Here is a 22,491-nt window from a genome sequence, read left to right as displayed (position 1 = left end):
ACGCCTGCCACAGCATGGCTTGACAACTGGTATGTAGGTCCACACCTGGGATCCAAACCAATGAGCCCCAGGCCACCAAAGCAGAACATGTGAACCTAACTGCTGTACCACCTGTCTGGCCCCAGTTATCTCCATTTCTTTAGAGTTTTTTTTCCCATAGGGTTTTATCTTATTCTTTCATTTGGAACATATTCCTCTGTTTCTTCATTTTGTTTCACTTTCTGTGTTTGTTTCTATGAATTAGGTGAAACAGCTACCTCTCATGATTTGGAGTGGCCTTATGTAGGAGTGTCCCCTATGTAGACTATGTGTGCTGGGTGGCTTTAGTGGGCTGGCTAGGGCTGGAGTGGGTGCAGGCTGGTGAAGTCCCAGGGTACTCTGTGTTTGGGCCACCTTTGTGGACTGGCTGGAGCTGAGGTTGGCACAGGCTGGGGGGACTACAGAGCTGCACTGTGTCTGGGGCACGTTGGTGGGCTGGCTGGAGCTGAGGCAGGTGTGTGCTGGGAGAGTCCTGGGGTATGCAGACTGCAGCTGGGGTGGGCACAAATTGGGAGAGCCCCAGTGCATGCCACATCAAGGGCCCCTTGGCAGGCTGGCTGGAGGTGGTGTGGGCCAGGGGCCCAGAGTACACTGAGGTGGCTTTAGTAGGCCAGTTTGGGCATCTGAGCCGTGCTCCTGCCAGCACTATCAAGGTGGAGGAGGAATGCACAAAATGGCACTCACTGGTGCCCCTGACCCTAGGTAGCATTCCAGCAGTTCCCTGCTCATTTGGCAGACACTCTGGGGTCAGTGAATGGATTTTCTCCCCCTATAGTCCAGGTTCCTTTTAAATGGCTATTTTTTCTCTGTGCCCAAGGGTGGGCAAGCCTGCACGCAGGACCCTCAGTGACATCCTCCCTGCTGCAGGTCACCATATTGGGGGTGGTGTTCCCATTGATACCATGTCTCTGTCCTACCCATATCTATGTGGTCCTTCTGTTGTTTCTTGTGCAGAAGCTGTTCAATCAGCCCTCGGTGCTTCTTCAGGAGGAATTGTTCTACATTTAGGTGTAGATTTGGTGTGTCCGTGGGAGGAAGTGAATTCAGGGGTTTCCTACACTGCCATCTTGGACCTCTGCCTCAAGATTGGTCTTGATGTAGTGGGAGTCAGATTTTTCTATTAAATAAAAAGGCCACTCTTTTTTCCCTTCCCTCTCTGAGATCTATTATCCACTATTAGATAGCCAGCCTAGTGCTTTTTCCTGTGTTAGCTTTTATTTATTCTGAAAAGATGAGCCCCTGAGCCAACATCCACTGCTCATCCTCCTCTTTTTGCTGAGAAAGATTGGCCCTGAGCTAACATCTGTGCCCATCTTCCTCTATTTTATATGTGTGATGCCTACTACAGCATGGCTTGACAAGTGGTACGTAGGTCTGCGCCTGGGATTCGAACTGGTGAACCCTGGGGTGGCGAAGTGGAATGCACGAACTTAACTGCTATGCCTACCAGGCCAGTCCCAGCTTTACTTTTGAAGCTCAAAACTGTCTAAATATCTTTGGTATCAATGATACATGAAAGCCTAAACTACAAAGAAAGAGGTTTTAATGGGGTTAAAATTTCAGATACTCTGAGATTCAAGATAGAGTCATCTTTTGTAATGTCGTAGTTTTTTAGGGATTATGAAAAGGACAGAAAGTACAGAGGGTCCACTGTTGGTAGACGTGAGAGCTATAAAAGGGACAGAATCAGGAAAGAAAGTGCAGAATGCCACTGCATTGTTTGGGGTTGATGAAAAGGGAGAGGCTAGAAAAAGCTTCCAAGTGCTGAATTCCATGGAAGTCACCTGTCTGTCCTTTGGCGTGGAGCTGCCTGCCTAAACTTGGTCTCTAACCACTGGCTCACACTGTGTATTTGTTGACATTCTGCGGCCTAGAATCGTCTTAAACCTTCCCTGTGTAAATGAGTTCTCTTTGTATTTACTCCCAGGGAGGTAGTTTTGTTCACCTTTAAGTGGAAAGAAAAGAAATGAAATATCTTAATCAAAAATGACATTTTAAGTATATTTATGTAAGCACAGAAATTTTTAAGAGGCATGGAATGAAAAATGGATCTACTATTAAAACTACATTAATATTTTTGAGAAATGGAAAGACAGGTAATTAGTTGCTCTTAATGCCAACCCAATGTTTTCAATATTAACAGCATTGAAAAACATGAACTAAAGCTTTGAAGCATTGACTCTAAATTTAGATTCATATTGTTAAGGTGCACACATCTCTGGCTGGAGCTCATTTATTCATTTCATTTTGGTTTTGTGGCCAACCACTGCTTCAAATTGAACATTCTGTATGTGATTTAGAGCCGCCAAGGCACGTTCAGGAAGAAATCTGTACGAAAAAAAAGAGAAAAATTTTCAATTTAAAATCTTTGACACTACAGTTCTTTTTGTTTTCAGTTAAAATACTCTGAGAGTTATCAGGTTTGCATTTAATTTTCCTCTGTTCTTCCTTTCTTCCTCCACACACATCTACCTCTCTTGCTTTTCTGCTGTGTGGCTTTTAATACTCATGGTTCAAATATTATGCAAATACAAAGAAAGCACTGATACATACTGCTCTTCTCATCTTCTCATCTTATATTAGTAAAATATTATATGAGTAAAGATCTAAAACTGAAGGGCTAGGCTTATTGCTGAAACTGTCAGTGAATCCTGATGCCATGAGTTCACAAAGAGGCACCACCAGAGTCCATTCCATTCATCCCTCCATCTCTCCTAAAGTTCAGTCAGGTGCTGCCTAACAACATTTTGGTCGATGATGGACCCCATGTATGATGGAAGTCCCATAAGATTAGTACCATATAGCCTAGGTGTGTAGTAGGCTAGACCATTTATTGTGTAATTACACTTTTTGATGTTCACGCAACAAAATATTACCTAACAATGCATTCCTCAGAACATATCCCTGTTGTTAAGAAACACATGACTATATTTACTGAATATCTATTATTCACTCTACAATAAAGTAGACTAAAGTACTTCAAAAACAACTACTGCCTTTGAGGAGCTTATTGTTTAGCTGAGAGCCAAAGATGCCATGTTAAAACAATTATTGAAAATTATTAGTGATCTCTAATTAAGGGCTATAACTGTGAGGAGGATTAATGTAGGTTGGAATATAGAAGGAAAGCTTCAAAAGGACAATTGGGTGTTCAAGGATAGGAAACATTTGAGTAGGCAGATGAAAAGAAGTGTGTATGAGTGAATATAAGGAGGCAGATGGCACACATTCTGCAAAGAAAGTCCTATTGAAAATTACTTTGGTATTGTTGACTAATGCAAGATTTACTTCCCTGTCTTGGGAACAGAGTGGAAAGGGGAAAAATAAACAAAGGGGCAGGGAAGATCTAGCTGGGAGAAGGATAAGTATAAGAAGAGAACTTATACAGGCCTTTTAACTACCCTCACAACACAACTTTCATGCCAGTAATTCCATCTGCTCACAAAATTGTCTATTTCCGTAAAAGGAATTAAATACAAAGAAGATTGACAATAAGTCCAAGAGTAACAAACTACCATGAGAGCTCCACAATAATACCAAAAATTTTGAGACTTATGTTCATTGCACAGGGATAACTATTCTCCAAATCAGGCAGAACGACTATGTTTATTTGTCATGGTCATATGCAAGTCTGCTATGATTTTAGATTTTTTCAACATTAATATGATCTGTTTTGAGCTGCAAGAGAGCATGAATCCCATGGAACTTATTTCCTACTGTGCTCAGCACCAACAGACTAACTTAGTTAACTCTTGAGATGATGTTGCTTTGTGGTTGAGGTTATGCTAACTTAAGTTATTCTATTTAAGGTAAAATGGAAGATTGAAATTGATCAGCAGTGCAGTTTGTCGCCTGTTCTTGAATTGTTCTATTCCCAGTTTTAGCACAGTTTACATGAATTTGTTTCAAAAAGGCTCAAGGTCTTATGAAGTTAGTATAGCTATCTTCTCACTGCTACAATTTCAAAGTATTATAAACTGTTATTTAGAAGAAAGAAGAAGAAAACTAAGAGACTATCGCCTCTGGGTAAATAATCCTATTTCCTCTTACCATTCTACATAAATTCTGCTTCCTAAGCCTTTAATATCTGACTTCTGTATCTTTTCAATGGCAGGGGCTTCACTTGCATTATGTTATCTTATTCTTATTGCTTACTTACAAAAGAGGCATTATCACTATCCGCATTTTATATATGGGGAATCTGAGTGCACAGAGGTTAAATAACTCGTCCATGGTCAAAGAACTAGTAAGTGGTGGAGTGGTTTTTTCAATCCCAGGAGGAGCCTTTATTCTTAATCACTTTACTATATTGTGTTCCTTCTAAAACGGTCTTTCCTTCAGTTAGAACAGCCTCCAGCAAAGAAGACATGGAGATCACAGAGGTGGTAGAAAGAACATTTAAGTAATGAAAGACAAAAAACTATTAACCTAGAATTCTATACGGTGAAAATATCTTTCCAAAACTAAGGCAAAATAAGGAATTTGTTATACATACAAAAGGTAAAAGAATTCATTAGCAGCAGAACTTCCCTAAGAAAGAATGTCTTTAAAGGATGTCCTTCAGGCAGAAGGGAAATGATACCAGATGGAAATCTGGGTCTATGCAAATGAATGAAGAACATCAGAAACGTTATCTACATGGGTAAACATTTAAAAATGTTCCTTGTTATTTAAACCTCTTTAAAAAGATAATTGGTTGTTTAAACAAAAATAATAACTATATAATGTGGGGGTTATAACATATGTAAAAGTAAAATGTATGACAAAAATAGCATAAAGCCTAGGACGGGAGAGATGGAAGTATACTGTGTAAGGTTCTTGATATATATATGAAGTGGTATTTGAAGCTAGACTGTGACAAGTTAAAGATGCATACTATGAACCCTAAAGCAATAACTAAAATAGCAAAACAAAGAACTATAGCTAATAAGCCAACAAAGGGAATAAAGTGGAAACACAAATTAACCCAAAAGCAGACAGAAAAATAGAAAAAAGGAACAAAGAACAAATGGGACAAATAGCAAGCTTTAAAATTAGCTTTAGGTCTAACTACATCAATAATCACACTAAATGTAAATGGTCTAAATATCCCCAATTAAAAGGCAGAGATTGTCAAATTGGATTAAAACCATGACTTGACTATATGCTGCCTACAGGAAACATATTTCAAACTTAAAAAAACAAATAGGTTAAGAGTAAAAGAACAGAACAAGATATATTATAATAACATTAATCTAAATAAGCTGGAGTGGCTATATTAATATCAGACAAAGTAGATTTCAAAGCAAAGTATGTTACCAGGGATAAACAAAGTCATTTCCAAAATGACAAAGCAGCCAATTCATATAGAGGACATAATAATCCTAAGTGTTTATATACATCATAACAGGGCTTCAAAATATATGAAGCAAAAATGGACAGAACTGCAAAGAAAAATAGACAAATTCACAATTATAGCTAGAGATTTCAAGACTTCTCTCAATAATTGATAAAACAAATAGACAGAAAATCAGTAAAGATATAGAAGACCTAAACAACACTGTCAACCAATCTGACCTGAACTGATATTCATAGAACACTGAACAATACAGAATACTCATTCTTTTTAGGTGCATATGGAATGCTTACGAAGATAAACCATGTTCTGAGCTTATATATGTCTCAATAAGTTTAAAATATTCAAGTCATACAAAGGAATTAAATTAGAAATTAGTATCAAAAAGGTCTCTAGAAAATCTCCAAATATTTAGAAGTAAAAAACACACTTCTAAATAATCCATGATACAAAAGGGAAATTAGAAAGTATTTTGAACAGAATGTAAATGAAAACATAAAATGTCAAAATTTGAAGGACACAACTGAAGCAGTACACAGGGGGAAATTTATAGCACTAAATGTCTATATTAGAAAAAAGTCAATAAACTCAGCTTCCACAAGAACAAACTAGAAAAAGAGGAGAAAATTAAATGGAAGGTAATCAGAATAAAAGAAATAATAAAAATCAGAAAAGAAATTAATGAAATAGAACATACAAAAAATAGATAAAAAATCAATTAATCTAAATGCTAACTTTTTGAAAAGATCAATAAATTGATAAACTTCTAGCTAGACTAATGGGAATAAAAAGAGAGAGAGAAAGCACAAATTGCCAATATCGAGAATGAGCAATTTTAAAGATATTAAAGGTAGAATAAAGGAACATTATAAACAAATTCATGCTAATACAGTTGACAACTTAGATGAAATGGACAAATTTTTTGAAGGATGCACATTGTCAAGAAGAAATGAATAGCCTAAATAGCCCTATAGCTATTAATGAAATTAAATTTCTTCTTAAAAACTTTCCCATAAAGAAAACAACAGGTCCAGATGGCTTCCCTGGTGAATCCTACCAAATGTTTAAGGAAGAAATAATATCAATCCCACACAAGCTATTCCAGGAAAAAGAATAGGAGGGAGTACTTTCCAACTCATCCTATGAGGTCAGTCTTACCCTGATACAAAATCAGACAAAGATGTTACAATGAAGGGTTGGTTTATTCTTTAGTATGAATCAGTGTAATTCACCATATCAACAAACTAAAATAGAAAGACCATATGACCTTCTCAATATATTCAGTAAAATCATTTGACAAAATCCATATCCACTCTTGATAAGAACTCTCATCAAAGTAGTAATATAACAGAACTTCCTCACCCTGATAAAGAGCATCTATGAAGAAAACCTACAGCTAACATCATTCTTAATTGTGAAAGAGCAAACACTTTCCTCTTAAGATCAGGAAGAACACTTGGATGTGTGCTTTCACCAATCCTATCTGACATCACATGAGAGGTTCTAGCCAGTGCAATAAGGCAAGAAAAAAAACCCCATACAGATTGGAACGGAAGAAGTAAAAGTATCTTTATTTGCAGACTATATAATAATCTATGTAAAAAAAACTGTTAGAATCTACAAAAAAACTGCTAGAAGTGAGTTTAGCAAGGTTGCTAAATATAAGATCAAAATGCAAAAATCAAATATATAATAGCAGCACACAATGGGACATAGAATTAAAATGCCATTTGCAATAGCATCAGAAACATGAAATACTTTGGGATAAACTTGACCAAAAATGTGTAAGACTTGTACACTGAAAACTACAAAATATTGTGTAGGGATACTGAAGAAAATGGAAAAAAATAAAGGAAAGATATATTGTGTTCTTTGCATTCTTGGATTGGAAGACTCAATATTGTTAATATGTCACTTCTCCCCCCATTGATCTATAGATTCAATGCAATCTTAATCAAAACTGCAGCAGGCTTTTTTATAGACCTTTGATTTTTAGCTACTTCACTATATTGTATTCTCTTTAAACTGTCTTTCCTTCAGTTGGAATAGTCTTTGGCAAAGATTGAGTGGAGATGGTAGATATGGGAGAGAAAATGAATCACTCTCTTTTTATAGATTGGGTAAGGCAATAACAGGAAACTTCACTGTTCTCCCCAGGCATGGAGAGTTTCTATGGCAACTTTCACAACTGAAAGACTCTCATAATGACAGCTCTGTTGGTGTGTTAGTATTCTAGGTGTTTTGTGCTGTACTTACCTCACCAGTATTAGAGAGATATTGAGATAGGATGGAACGAAAATCATTTTCTTATTGGTAAGTATTCCATCTATCAAGCTTCTTGCAACTTCATCTGTCTCCAATACAGGCCACAGTCTGTGATTAAAAGGATACAAAGTTTGGTTCTTTTTGTTGTTGTTTTTTAATTAATGAAGGCAGGAAAATTAACTTATCTTTTCACCAAATTAGGATTTAAAATGCTCCAGGACTCACTGCACAAATGTCACCTGTCCCCTGGTGCCCCCACATGCCAAGTTGATGTTTTATTATCACAACCTTATATTTTCACATCCAGTAGGTGTGTTTCATGGTTCACTCAGTCAAAATAACAAAATGGTGCAGAGGAATTAGATGGTAGAGGAAAAGAGGAGCCAGGAAAGGAAGAGCAGTGCGTAGACTAATCATGGGACAGAAAAGAAATATCTGACATCTCTCCTCAGGGCTTATGGGACACAGGGAGAGAACTCTATAGCAAAGTGTACTATCTTTCTTGTGCAGGTGTCCCATAAAGGTGGATTATTTTGAGAGCATTTAGTACTTGAGATTGACCTCTGACTTCCTATGCTGCAGTTTAATGACAGTTGGAGATGTGCACAGGGAGTGTTACATTACAACTGGAGGTGTGACCGTGCTTATACTGAAGACTGTGTACGTGGGTTCTTGAGAAGTATCCATAACCACAGGCCCATTGTAGAATGCCCATTAGTGCAAGATGATGACAGGAAATTAAAATGTAAATGGACTGACAGTGTTGCACCAAAGTTAAGTTTTCTAGGCATGAGTTGATGGCCAATGAATAAGAAGGTTGTGCAGAGGAGTTAAGTAAGCAGTAAATGTTATAACTTCCTTCCTGGAGATATTCTGTAGTTTACTGCAGATTATTATGTGATTGAGCTTTCCATGGCATTGAGTGGCAAGCCAGCCGAGAGTAACACACATGGATACTTTTCTAAATTATTGTGTTCTGCTTTTTCCCTCACTGATTTCTCCTACTTAGTTCCACCAACCCAGTCTCTGAGCCAAGCCTGACATTAGTAAATGAACATTTTAGCCTTTGCCAAGGAAATTCAGAAGTCAGCAATCTGGGTAAGACCAATCTCAAATCTTCAGCATTGCCTGTCAGCCCCTAGGGTCGCTTCCAGGCACCACACCAGCCAGGGTCGCATTAGCTTTACTCTTCTCTATTGTGTCTTCACCACCACTCGACCTGGTACTCTTGGCACACACTAAGCCTGAACGCTTACCAAGAGGATTTTTATTCGGCTCAATTTCCTATTAAAAAAAATGGAGCCAGGAGTGCCAGTCCTAGGACAGTATGTACCTACATATTGTGTACTTGTTAGGCGCCTATGGTCTAACACTGTCAAGGACTCTGGTGCCAGGGGGCAACCGCAGCTCCAGAGACAACGCAGCACATTCAGAGTTTTAGAGTCAGTAGCTTCAAATGAGGCTGAGCTTGAAAGGGAATTTATTAGCTTATTATTACATTTATTAGTTTATTTTGAACAAAAAAGTTAGGACTAATTCCCTTCCAGGAATAAATTGGCTTCAGATTAGCAAGCTTAGCCTATTTTGTTAACCTGCAACAGAATATACACTAGAATTGAGGCAAATTTGTGAGGCAAGTGTCTTAATTTTAGGGCCCTTGTCCTCACTTTTCTGCTTTTCCCCTCTCCTTTCAGGACCATGTCTCCTCTGGGGTCTCAAATCCTCCCTCGCCAGAGACAAAGTTCTTGCAGAAATTCCCCTTGACTCAGGGCTCAGGGCCTCAATTTATTGCTGCTCCTAGGAACATTTGCATTTTTAAGGAGAACAAGGTGGTAACGGTGATCAAATGCCTGTGGTTATGTTTAATACATCAAGGTTTTCCAAACCTGTCTCCACACTCAGCTGGTGTGCTTGTAAACAAAACATGAGGAAACAAAACAAAACACCTCCTTCTTGGAGCTCCTCCCAGCGTTGCATCAGAATCTAAGGAAGAGCCTCAGAACATTTCTTTTTTATGTAAGCATAGGTGATGATTCTTAGGATCAGGCAAGTGTGGAAAATGTTGGAGTGATTTATGCTAGCATCGTGGCCTGTGCGATGGAAGATAGAAAAGGGGAATATACAGGTACCTTTCCATACTCTATTTGAGGAGGGTGAACCATGAATAGGAGAGGGGGGACGTTAGGCATCATTCATTTTGGGGTGTGGTTTCCAGGAGAGGACACCCTTGCCATCCCCTCAAGCACACCTCTCCAGCCCGCCACACCGCGCTCTCACTCCTTCTTGGCTCCTGAATGTGTGTTGAACCTTTCATCTGGACACAGATAAATCCCCAATTGCCTAGCTCATTGGCAGCTGATCACTCCTGCTAGTCCCTAATGCATCTTTTCCCTTGTTTATCTAATTTCAAAGGGAAAACTTAAAGGTAATATAATAACATTAATATGAAAAAATATTTTCCTTTTTCTTCTATTTCTCAGTTGATTCACCCAGAAATTTCTCATACAGTTTTCATAGCAATTTCTCATGCCATATTTTTCCATCCTAACTTGATTTTGACCTCACCTTGTGCTTGGGTTTTTGGTGAACCCGGTATTCACAAAAACAGGACAGAGACATGAGGTTTTGATGCCAGTTTTTCCCAAGGCTTCAAGTTCTAACGTCAGAGTTCTGTGGAAGCCAACAGCAGCAAATTTGCTGGAACTGTAAGAGAATTATCCGTCATGGTTAGCTAAGGGAAAGTGAAACATTCCGCAGCTTTCTGTGAGAAGGCAATGCTGATTTGGTTTGGGAATGAATAGAAGCCACATCCCTGAATCTTTCAATTTCATTTACATTTACATTTACATTTTCATTTACTTTTCCTTATATGACCGCACAGAATTCTCCATGCACCAGTTTCTTAATTGCAGCAGTAGCAATAGGACAAATCCTAATAACTTGTGGCCTGGCTTATGACTCACTTTTCCACCCTACATGTAAGATTTTCCACTCAATCTTCAAACTGTTTTCTAATCAGTTTTTATTGCTGTTTTTGTTTTGAAAAATATGAATTAGGAAAAATATATGTAGAACCTATATTTGGTCTCTCAAACTTCTGTGGGACACATTTCTCCTCTCTCTTGATAACTGAGTTGACAGTTTCTCTCTTGACACAGAGGTCACTTTCGCTTCGTAATTTCATTGTGAAGACCTGGAGGAAAGACTTCAAGCGGTGTGTGGGTGTTTCTCTGTGTGACCTTCAGGATATCACTTTATGTTCTTCCTTTGATTTTCTGATCTTTAAGATGCAGATAATAAAATATAGGGCTGTCTTGAGGATTAAAGCAAATAGCCTAGGCATAATAACTTTATTATCTGTAAGGATCTATATAAATGTTAATTGTATTTTTGACTCAGGTGACAATAAGAAGAATAAAGTTAGAAGCTGGTTGCTTTCTTTTTTTCTTTTTTTTGAGGAAGATTAGCCTTGAGCTAACATCTGCTGCCAATCCTCCTCTTTTTGCTGGGGAAGACTGGCCCTGAGCTAACATCGGTGTGCATCTTCCTCTACGTTATATGTGGGGCACCTGCCACAGCATGGCTTGCCAAGCAGTGCCATGTCCACACCCAGGATCTGAACTGGCGAATCCTGGGCCACCAAAGCGGAACATTGGCACTTAACCGCTATGCCACCGGTTGGCCCCTGGCTGCTTTCTTAAAGGAGAAGAAAAAAGGAAAACTATTATTACATTGAGTTTCCACATTTCCAAACATTAAAACAATAGCAAATGTTCAATCTGCAAAATTCTTATTTATGTTTTATGTTGGTAGAAGCAGCTTGAAACAACCACATGTATGTACGATAACACCTTAACCTACACTGAAATTTAACTATATCCGTGACTACATGCAGTGTCAGAAATAATTTGGCTCATGACTAAATTTAACCTTGACCATGGATGTATCAGTAAACAATAAATCAACTAACTACCCACCCCCACAATCACCCACTGATAATCATGTGTTGGCAGTTACAAAAAGAACTGGCCAAAATGTTAACAAGTTAAATTTTTCTGTGAGGTTGATGTAAAGCAAAAGGAAATGAGATGCTATTAGAGTTTACAAGGAAAAGATATTTTTCAAGTAGTATATCCTTAGGGCCTCCCATCTTTTTCTTTTTCTGTCCTTGGCAGAGCATGGAGTGTGCTGTCTGCATCTTTTAATCAGCTAAAGGTTTTCAATCTCTCTCTCTCTCTCTCTCTTTCTTGCGTGTGTGTGCACACACACACACACACACACACACACTTTCATGGCTCAAGCACGCTGGAAGATGTTTTGACCCCGGGGCCAGTGTGGTTAGCTTAGCTTGGGTATGCAGGCCACGGCATAGATTTGTGTCCATCTGGACTGAAGTATGTTTTGCTTCTTAGTCTGTGGGTTCCTTTTATCAACATCCACTTGTTCCAGGATACAATGGAAACATGCTTAGCATTACTGTTTTCTTTCACTGCTCTGTAGAGGAGTTTTCAGAAATCCAAAAATATATTAAATGATTACAAGCAATTTCATTGTTTTAGGAGAAATCATTTTTAAACGTTTATTTTAAACTACTATATAAACTCCGTAAATCCAAATTACACCTTGCTATGAGTATTACAATCTGAGGTCTACTAAACCCTTAAAAGTATAAAAATACATAGCACTGCTGGAAAGTAATACTTACCAATATGGAATAAGGTAAGGGATCCCTCCGTGGCCACACACTGAAGCCACTGTGACAATGTGGCCATGATTTCTCTTCATCATAGATGGAAGAAGTGCTTTTGTGATCTTTAAGGATCATTGCAGAAAGAAAAGAAACAATGACACAGGTGTTAGGTTTCCAGATTAGGTAGTTTTATTTTTAAGACCAAATGGCATTTGAGACAACTTTTGCAGTGACATGAAATACCTGCCATGATTCCACTGTTACTTCTCTATAAATGATGGAAATGAAAAAAAGATTAAAATGTATTGGTTTGAGCCAACATTGAGTGCTGCAAACTGTATATCATATGCCAAGAACTCATCTTCATATTCCCCCTTCTTCCCCGCAGAGGGAATCGAATATCTCCTTTATGGATGTATCATCTAAACAATATTATTAAGGGAAAAATTCAGTTTTCAGAATTGAAAAAATTCCATATGGTAATCTGGTACCATGTGATTTTTTTGGTTTGGGTCTTTATCATTCTAATGAAAAGGGTTGAAATCTTGTGTAACTACATCAAGTTGAGTAGAAAAAGCTAAGAGTTCTGTACTGACCCACAATCATTATGCACCATGATTAGATTTAGTATCTCCCTATTTGTAAAACTGTCATTATATTTTGATATTACAGGAAACAAGAAGTCTTTATCTCCAAAAAGTGTTACTGTTTTGTGAGAAATATTAATAATATTTTATGAGAATTTTATAGATCACCCTATGGACCCTATGCAGATTCATAGAGCCAGAATTGCCAAACTGAGCTACCCTAAATTCTGGACCCACAGAAATTGTGAGAGGAAATGAATATTTATTGTTGCTTTAAGCCACTAAGTTTTGGTATAATTTGTCATGCAGCTATAGATAACTAATATGTGAGGTCTCTAGATAGTTTGGTGGGCATAATAATCAACTCTCATTGGCATGTGTGAGGGGCTGGGGAGGAAGGGGGAGCACATCTCTTTTTTTCTTCTCTCTTCCAGCATCCAGATTTGCCCTAGGTTCTACACTAATATTGAGGCACTGGAAGATAACTCACATAAATGCTGTCTGCAGAGGCATATTTCAGTCTCCCATGAAACTAACCAATTATAAGAGGTCTCTATAGCCATATGTCTAAGTTCCAGCATGGATCTAGAGCTTGTCTCAGAGTTGCTTCCAGAAGAGTCCCTAACTCCTGCATCCATCCGAGCAGTGATTTCTGTTTTCCTTTCAGTGCTAACATTCCATGACATGAGGTCACAAGTCAATGTACACTGTATATATTTTCTCTAAAGCACTGAAAACACATCCCTGACAGCCCTTACTTAGCAACCCTCCACAAATAGTTTTTGAGCACCTGGTATGTGCCAGGCTTTGTGTTAGACATCGGTGGGTAGGACAGACCAACTAGCTACTTTCTGGTGAGTTGTGCCCCTGTGAACGCTGTGCCCTTCTGTCAGAGACTCTTCCACTCAAACTAATTTGATGATTCTTGATTTAAGATAAAGATCTGGCCTGTCTCCCACCCAGAAGGATGTGAACTCCATTACGAACTTCATGTACCTTAAGAGGAAGTGTCAGACACTCACAAGCCAGAAATGTTTCTGACTCACACTCACCCAAAAATGTCCTAGGACGTTGACCTCAAATGTTTTGGTAATCTCTTCGTCCGTGGTGCTAAGAAGATCAGCTGGGTATATTGCCCCAGCATTGTTCACCACGATGCTTACGTCACCCACTTCTTTCTTTACCTTGTGAAATGGAAAGAACGGACGTGTTGCAGGAACTCAAAGCTTTGGGGTTGATAGCATCTGGGAATTAGCTTCTTTACTCTATTTGATGAGATCTCTGAATTCAGGCAGCTTTACCTCAAGTAGTGGTTGCAAAGGGACACCATCATAATCTTGGGGTAAATGGTTTTTTTAATATCTAAATTTAAGTAAATTTTTAAAGCTTATAAAGTGAAATTAATATTTGCGTTGATTAATTGGTATATAAGATCTGACCAAACACTGTTAAGGTGCTGATTGAGTGACCCTGCTCCACCGCCTACTAGCTACTCGATCTTGGTTTGGCTTAACCTCACTGAGCCTCAATTTGCTCATCTGCCAAATGAAGTTAATAGGATTATCACAGGGATTAAGTGAAAGAATTTGACAGTTTATCAGAGTGCTTGGCTCATTGTATTGGATATCTACTGTCTTAAAAATTGTTATAATAATCATTAATATTACATTTTCTATAGATGACTAGATTAGCACCAACACAAAATCTCACAAAGGAAATAATTAAAGAAAAAAAAAAGAATTACTGCAAAAGTAATAGGACTAAAATGAAAGTAGAAAGTGATCCTTTTTCCTGGTGGTCAGTCTTTTCTCTGTCACTCTGTACCACTGCTCGAATTTCTAATCAGAAAGAAATTGATTGATAATATGAAATAATAATAATGGGCAGAGATTAGTGGATTATATGCAAGGAAAAAGTACATCCTTCCTTGTTCACACAACTACCTCCGTTAGCAGAGGCTAAAAATCTAATTTAAATCAGGCAGTCAAAAGAAACTTCTCATTTTCCATGTCAGTGGATACAAAATTGTTTGAAGAGATCTGTATCCCGAAGTCTCACCTGGTTTACCGAGTTGTAAATCTCTTCTCTGTTGCCGCAGTCCACCTCGAACGCATGCGCCGTGGCCCCCAGTTTTCGGCATTGAGCTGCGGTTTCCTCAACACCGCGCTGAAATTGGAAAAAACAAATTCAGAAAGATGGAGGTCAGTTAGGTGACAAGAGTGGAGGAGAAAGCATTGGAGAAGAAATTTTTTTAAAGATTAAAATTCATGTCCCAAATGCCCTCCTTACTTGTAAGAAAATTTCGTGAGAGATACGCTTGCCTAACTGGCAAAGAGATTATACCTGGCTTTTCTGCCAGGGAACGCTCATGTTAGTCACGTGGTGTCACCTTGTTTGGCTACATTTTCAACAGCCCTTCTGCACCAAAGGAAAAGCAAAAAAAGAAGAAAAAATCCTTCATTTTTTCCCAGCTTTTCATCTGGGGTCGGAGGTTCTGCAGGAGGCGGTTTCTGTAAGGCAGGCTACACTCGTAGCTTAAAGATGATGCTTGAGAGATGGTGCTCTTTGTGGTGTCTTGAAAGGCGATGTTTGGATATGGAGAAGACAACTCAACAGTTCATTTAACATATATTTGTTGAGCGCCAACTATGTAATAGGCAGTAAATCACGAAGTGGCAATTCTCAATTAGTCGTAATTTTATAAACTATGTCCATCTGCCCATCATACTTTTGTCAATGATTCTGATTTAACCCTCTAGAGGGAAGGGGAAAGAAGGACCCTTATTTGAGGAAAACTTTCTTTTTTTTAAAAAAAATTATTTTATTGAGGTTATATTGGCTTATAACATTGTGTACTTTCACATATAAATTATTATATACCAGTTTCTATATAAACTGTACCTTGCCCACCCCCAATAGTCTAGTTTTATCTGTCACTGTAAATATGTGCCCCTTTCCCCTTTTCACCCTCCCCCTGACTCCCTTTCCCTCTCATAACCACTAACCTTTTCTCTCTATCCACGTGTTTATCTTCTGCATATGAGGGAAGTGTAACAAAAAGGTATTTGGTACCTTCCACAGGTGAAGGAGATCTGAATTATATTATAGCTGTGGAGTGAATTATTCAAAACCTTAAATGTTTAACCATAAAATTCAAGGATTCAAAGAGACCCTGTGAGGTTGCGTGACCCATCCTTCAGGCAGAATCTTAAATAAGTCATTTTTGTTTCTTGTCACTGGAATTTAAAAAAATGTAACAAATATCAGTCCTTTCCTCAAAAATACACATCTGGAAAGAGATCCAAAGGTTAGATTTCATCAAGCCTTTTTCATGGATTTATATTTATTTATATTTTTTTGATAAATGCCCAAGAACAGCAAACAACAAGTTTCTCAATTTGTAAATTCTTGTCCTCTTCTAGAAAGTTCATTGGAACCTCTTCAAGTACCAAACTGATGACAAATCACTTTCATGTATATCAACTCATCTGTTATGCAAACACCCATGTCTGTTATATAAAAATATATCAACTTTTTCTGTATTCTTTACTATCTAGAAAGAACCAGAGAAGAATGAGTTTTCTAAATTCGAGTCATTTTCAAGACCTTAAGAAAATAGGTGCCAACTAGACATGACAGCAAAGAATATGAGAGAGCAGTAACATAATAGCAATTACAATCTCACTGTGATTTGTGGAAAATCTGATTCTCAAAAAAACTGTACAATTTTTCCAATATTAAAGTCCTGTGAACATTTTTCTATGTATCTTTTTGCAGCCTTATCAGACTTCACAAGTTTATTTATTGTTTATAAATAACAGAATATGAAAAATACAAATGTCTAAGAGAAAGCCTGACTCACTCCATGTGGATTTTATTTAACGTGAATGATGTTTACTAGGGCCAGGCCTTGTTCTCAGCATTTATAATATTCACTCATTTAATCCTCTTGCGGAGGGGTCAGCAAACTTTTTCTGTAAAGAGCCAGATAGTAAATATTTTAGGATTGTGTGCGTGTGAGGGGAGGTACTAAGGGGTTCTGTTGCACGTTCCTCTTTGTTTCTTTATTTGGTTTTTGCTTTGACAACCCTTTAAAAATGTGAAAATCATTCCTAGCTCAGCAGGCTGCCCAGGGACCAGGTTTGGCCCATTGGCTGTAGTTAGCTAACCCCTGTCCTTGCCCATCCCATGGGGTATTGTCTGCCAGTTTCAGAGATAAGGAAACCTGGGCTGAGAGAAACTCACTAATTGCTCCATTCAGCAGCTTGGAAACAGCCTAGCTCCTGAGTCTGTGTTATCAACCTGCGTATAGCTGCATAAAAGTCACAGCTTAGGTCTCAATTATCTTCCTTCCATCAAACTATCCTATGCATATGTAGAATAAGGCTCCAGGGAATTTAGCTATCAAACTTTGAAAGAGAAAAATACAAAGCTAAGCAGGTGCTAAGTCAAGTAATTTTTTAAACATGTGTGTTACTTGTGACTTTGAAAGATGGGCGAACGAATCTCTTACCTTGTTAATATCCCACAGAACCAGTCTGCTCTTCCGTTTTGCAAACTCATAGGCAGTCAGCCTGCCTATTCCATGCCCAGCTCCTGTAATGAGGACGATCTCCCCAGCCACAGATTTTCTTGTCCGGGGAATGAAAACCTTCACCAAGGACTCCAAGTAGGAGTAAATGATGGTGATCAGAAGCCAGAGGAGATCCAAGACAATGTTCATGACTGCTCCCTGCTCTTCTCCTTTGGCTCAGTCCTTCCTAGGTCCAGCAAAGAGCTGCCCTCCTCACAGAGCTCTAGGGAAGAGCTGTGCCCCAGGTGTTGATGGGACCAGCAGAGGTGAGGCAGATTTGCAGGCAGGCTTTGTCCACGTGTTATAATTGATTGGATAGACCTCAAGGTTTTGAAGTGATGCCTCTTGCTAGTAAAAGCCTGGCACAGGGACAAAGGAACACACAAAAAAGTGCTCTCTGGACTTGCTTACTGAGAAGCAGTTCTGTGTCATGTTTCACCATGATGTTTCACCTGTAGAAAAAATTCTAGAGATACTGCATCAGCCAACAGTCTCTTGGTATCCCTCTGTAAACTGATTTTTTTTTTAAATAAAGGAAAAGGAGAAAGTAGAGATATTATATTAAGAAAACTTAAAGTATGTATGGGCCAACCAAGCTCAGTTTGGTTTGTTTATTCATGAAAGCTCAGCTTCAATATTTTAGTTAGCTAATCATTTTATGTGAGATGTCCATTTCCCTGAAAATCTCTTGAGTTTTGGGAGAGATTGTAGGTTATATAAAGCAATCAGTTCCCTTTGTGATAATATGGAAAAAAGCATTAGACCAGGGGCCAGAAATCTCCACTTAAAAGTGGTGTGATTTCTAGTACCTCAAAAGTGGAAACAACCCATGGGGCTGGCCCCATGGCCAAGTGGTTAATTTCACGCACTCTGCTTTGGTGGCCCAGGGTTTTGCCCGTTCAGATCCTGGGTGCAGACCTAGCATCACTCATCAGGCCACGCTGAGGTGGTGTCCCACATGCCACAACTAGAAGGACCCACAACTAAAATACACTACTACGTACTGGGGGGCTTTGGGAGAAGAAGGAAAAATAAAAAATAAAATCTTAAAAAAAAAAGTGGAAACAACCCAAATGTCCATTAATGGGTGAATGGATAAACAAAATGTGATATATACATACAATGCAATATTATTCTTCCTTAAAAAGAATTCAATTCTGATAGATACCACAATACGGATGAACCTTGAAAACATTATGCTAAGTGAAATAAGCAAGACACAAAAGGACAAATAGTGTATAATTCCACTTATATGACCTGGGATAGTCAAATACACAGCGACAGAAAGTAGAATGGTGGTTATCAGGGATGAGGGATGTAGGGGGAATGAGGAATTATTGTTTAAGGGGTACAGAGTTTCAGTTTGGGGTGATGAAAAAGTTATGGAGATAGATGGTGGTGATGGTTGCACAATGTGAGTGCACTTAATGCCACTGCATGGTACACTTAAAAATGGTTAAAATAGCAAATTTTATACTATGTATATTTTACCACAATAAAAAGAAGTAATGTGACTTCAGGCAATCGTATTTATTTTTTCTATGCCTCAGTTTCCTAATCTAGTAAATAAAGATAAAAACAAATGCTTTTGGGTAAAATGCTTTTACCCAACACAGACCTTCAGCACACATCACAAGCTCAACCTTCCCTTGCATACCTGCACACAAAGTGGTTATAAGGATCAAATGAGATAGCATGTATATGAAATGGCTTTGCAACTGGTAAGTGGTTATATAAATCAAATGATAATAATAGTAATAGCTTTAGGACGTCATCATCGTGTGACATGAGAGGATCTCTTTGTCTCTTCCCTTCAGTCTATAGTGCGTAAAACATCCATAACCCAACAAAGGCTAATTGCCCAACAATCAGGACACTGGAGAGATCCACACATGGTACATACAAATGTGAGTGGACTGAAGCACACAGAAGAGGTGAAACAGGACAATAGCACAGGCAGAGCCCAAGACCCTGGACCCCTGGCTGTCGTGGCTGAGCTAGCCAGCTCTAGCCCCAGAGAACCTGCTGGGCAGCAGCATAGGTGCATGTGCGACTCCAGCTAGCCAGCTGCAGTGACACCTGTGGCCACAGGGAATTGAACAGTGTTGGAGGCTGAGCCCCAGGATCCTGGGGCCCCCCAGCTGCAGCTCAGAGCCTGGTAGCAGCAGCAGAAGTGCACACACGACTTTGACATTCCAGTCAGAGAGTGCCTGCGGCCACAAGGTAACAAACAACAAGAGGCATTGCCTGGTGAACCCAGCTCCCTCCCCACCCTCTCCCAAACCCTGCCATGGTGCTGGAGTTTCCAACTCAGTTGATTCTGACGTAGTGGAGGTGTCAGCCCCCCTGTACCCCTGGCGGCAAAGCCAGTGACCACAGTAACACCAGCAACAGCAAGATAGCAGTGACCCTCAGAGGTACAGACAGCAGACTAGAGTACTGGAAGCATGCAGAATAGAAGGGGTGGAGGGTGGAATGTGCAGATCCTCAAATAAAGCCAGAGGCAGCTCAGGTTAAAAGAAAACAAAAGCTAGTGCTTTAGTGCTACCTACAGAAAGACTGAAGAAAGGCCTTCAATCTCCAATTGTTTGAAAAGTTTGAATCAAAATAAAACTATATCTAAATACAACAAGTGCTTATTACAATAAATGTGCCAACAGAGGAATGACTCAGAAAGCACCACAAAAAGCCACAGTAGCACAAAACCACCACAAGAAAATAAAACAGTTCTCCAGAACCAAACGTATAGTCATGGGAGATTGTGATCTAACTGATGAAGAATTGAAAATAACTGTCACGAAGAAACTCAGTGAGCTACAAGAAAACTCAGAAAGGTAGTTCAGTGAGCTCAGGAATAAAATCAATGAACAGAAGGAATGCTTTACGAAAGAGATCAAAACTCTAATAAGGAACCAAACAGAAAAATTCTGGAGCTGAAAAACTCAATAAATGAGGTGAAGAATGCATTAGAAAGCACTGTAAACATAACAGACCATATAGAAGAGAGAATTAGTGAGCTCAAAGATTGAAACCTAGAAATGATGCAGCAAGAAGAGGAGAGGGAGCGAAGGTTAAAAAAAAAAGAGTAAAAGTTCTCCAAGAATTGTCCAACTCCATCAGAAAGGGCAATATAAGGATAAGGGATATCCCAGGAGGAAAAGAGAGAGAGATGAGAGCAGAGAGCTTATTTAAAGAAATAATAGCTGAGAACTTTCCAAACCTGGGGAAGGAACTGGATGTACAAATCCATGAAGCTAACAGAACACCCAATTATCTCAATGCAGAAAGACCTTCTCCAAGACACATGATAATAAAACTGTTAAAAGTTAATGATAAAGAGGAGAAGATCCAAGATGGCGGCATGAGTAGTCTTCTTTGTCTCTCCCCCTTCGAATCTTCAACTAATTGGACATTCATCGCTTAACAAAGGATATCCATATAGCATCTCAGGATGCCTGAGAGACCCACGCTGCTATACATTGGAAGGCAGACGGACTTCCCTCCGGGAGGAGGTGGAGATAGATGAAAACTCTCCGACCCCGACCCCCGAACAGCCTAGTATCTGCAAGTGGCTTTCTTCCAGCAGATGCCCCCAGAACATCGCCAAACACCAAGGGCAGGAGGGAGCGCACACCAGAGGAGCGACGGTGGAAACAGGCGACCAGAGCCCTACCTAAGCCCCCTGCAATTACACCTAAGCCCAGAGGGAAGCTCCAGAGTTACACACCGGAGGCGGTGCAGAAAACCCCTACCCGCCATTAGTGGAGAGGCCCCGCCTAGCATCCACAATGCCAGGAGGCTCCCGGAGAGAATTCCAAACGGTGTGGCGGCCTGCCAGCTGCCGCCGCTGGCTCCACTGACTGGGCTTTTGCCCGGGAGGGGCTCAGGACTACCGGAGATCTCCTGGGAGAGGACTGGGGCTGGGTGGAGCTCCAGTGGCCGGCTCCGTGGCCTGGGGGGGGGAAACTCCAGAGTTCTGTCCGGGCAGCAGGCAAAGTCTCTGCCTGCCATTAGCGGAGAGGCCCTGCCCAGCATCCACAATGCCGGGAGGGTCCCAAAGAGGAGAATCCCAGGCAGGGCAGCAGCTGGCCAGCTGCCACTGAACTCAAAGTCTCTGGCTATCCCCCAGACAGGGCAAGGGTCTCCCAGAAATCCTAGGGGAGAGGACTGGGGCTGGGTGGAGTTCCAGTGACCCAGCTCTGTGGCCCAGGGGGAAAGTCTACAGTCTCACAGCAGCCTCAGTGATAGCCTCTGCACAGCACTAGTAGAGAGCACTCACCCAGCAACCACAAGGCTGGAAGACCCTGGGACAAAAGTAGCATAGCTAGGTGAGCTAACCACAGACTGCAGAAGATGCCCATAGCTCTGCTGTGACCCATAGTGGACAAGTGAGATTTTGTGGGTGCTGACAGTGACAGAGCTGCAAATATAAGTGATCCTGCCCCTGGCTGCTGTGAAAGCCCATAACACCGCTGCAGACCCTAAGGAGGGAGCATGTCTAGGTGGTCTGCAACAGTAGGCACCAGCAGCCTGAAGCCCCCTTGTAATGGCCCCCACAGCTGAAAAGGGAACCGACAGGATCACTGTGACTGTGAGGAGGGGCCCAGGCCCAGTTAGCAACAGCTGATAGGGTTCCTGGTTGGGGCAGTATAAACAGCTGTCCCCCAACCACACCAGTAGAAACAAATGGAAGCAGTAACTAAACTCTACCTCTATGTGGAGGCACAAATCTACACCATCAAGCAATATAAAAAAAATATTAAATCTCCAGAACAGAAGGAAAATGACAAACACACAGAAAACAATCCCAAAGACAATGAAATACATAACCTAAATGATGACTTCAAAACAGCCATCATTAAAAAACTCAATGAGTTAAAAGAGAATTCAGACAGACAACTCAATGAGTTCAGGAGCTATGTCACAAAAGAGTTCGATACTATAAAGAAGAACCAAACAGAAATACTGGAAATGAAGAACACAATAGAGGAGATTAAGAAAA

The 22,491-nt window shown here is 39.9% G+C and overlaps 1 protein-coding gene across 1 annotated transcript; it reads right to left on the bottom strand.

Moving 5' to 3' along the window:
- Positions 1–2,026: 2,026 nt before the first annotated feature.
- On the bottom strand, positions 2,027–17,775 carry HSD17B13 (hydroxysteroid 17-beta dehydrogenase 13). The gene is made up of 7 exons (XM_070505385.1): positions 17,430–17,775; positions 14,975–15,082; positions 13,969–14,100; positions 12,345–12,451; positions 10,205–10,342; positions 7,631–7,747; positions 2,027–2,367 (listed from the first exon to the last, which is right to left on the bottom strand). The coding sequence occupies exons 1-7, from the start codon at positions 17,637–17,639 to the stop codon at positions 2,277–2,279; spliced, it is 903 nt and encodes a 300-aa protein (XP_070361486.1). The 5' UTR covers positions 17,640–17,775; the 3' UTR covers positions 2,027–2,276.
- Positions 17,776–22,491: the final 4,716 nt, after the last annotated feature.

Source organism: Equus asinus, chromosome 3 (assembly GCF_041296235.1).
Source record: "Equus asinus isolate D_3611 breed Donkey chromosome 3, EquAss-T2T_v2, whole genome shotgun sequence".
Lineage (NCBI taxonomy): Eukaryota > Metazoa > Chordata > Mammalia > Perissodactyla > Equidae > Equus > Equus asinus.
The sequence above is the reverse complement of the archived record's forward strand: the minus strand, read 5'-3'. Positions and strand labels throughout refer to the sequence as shown.

Bases quoted from the DNA above. Each gene is read 5' to 3' on its own strand.
- HSD17B13 (XM_070505385.1), bottom strand. From the start codon at position 17,639: ATGAACATTGTCTTGGATCTCCTCTGGCTTCTGATCACCATCATTTAC. The intron at 14,101-14,974 runs GTGAGACTTCGG...CCATTTCACAAG, and splicing joins TTTACAACTCGGTAAACCAG to GTAAAGAAAGAAGTGGGTGA. The intron at 2,368-7,630 runs GTAAGTACAGCA...TTTTTCGTACAG, and splicing joins ATCTCTCTAATACTGGTGAG to ATTTCTTCCTGAACGTGCCT.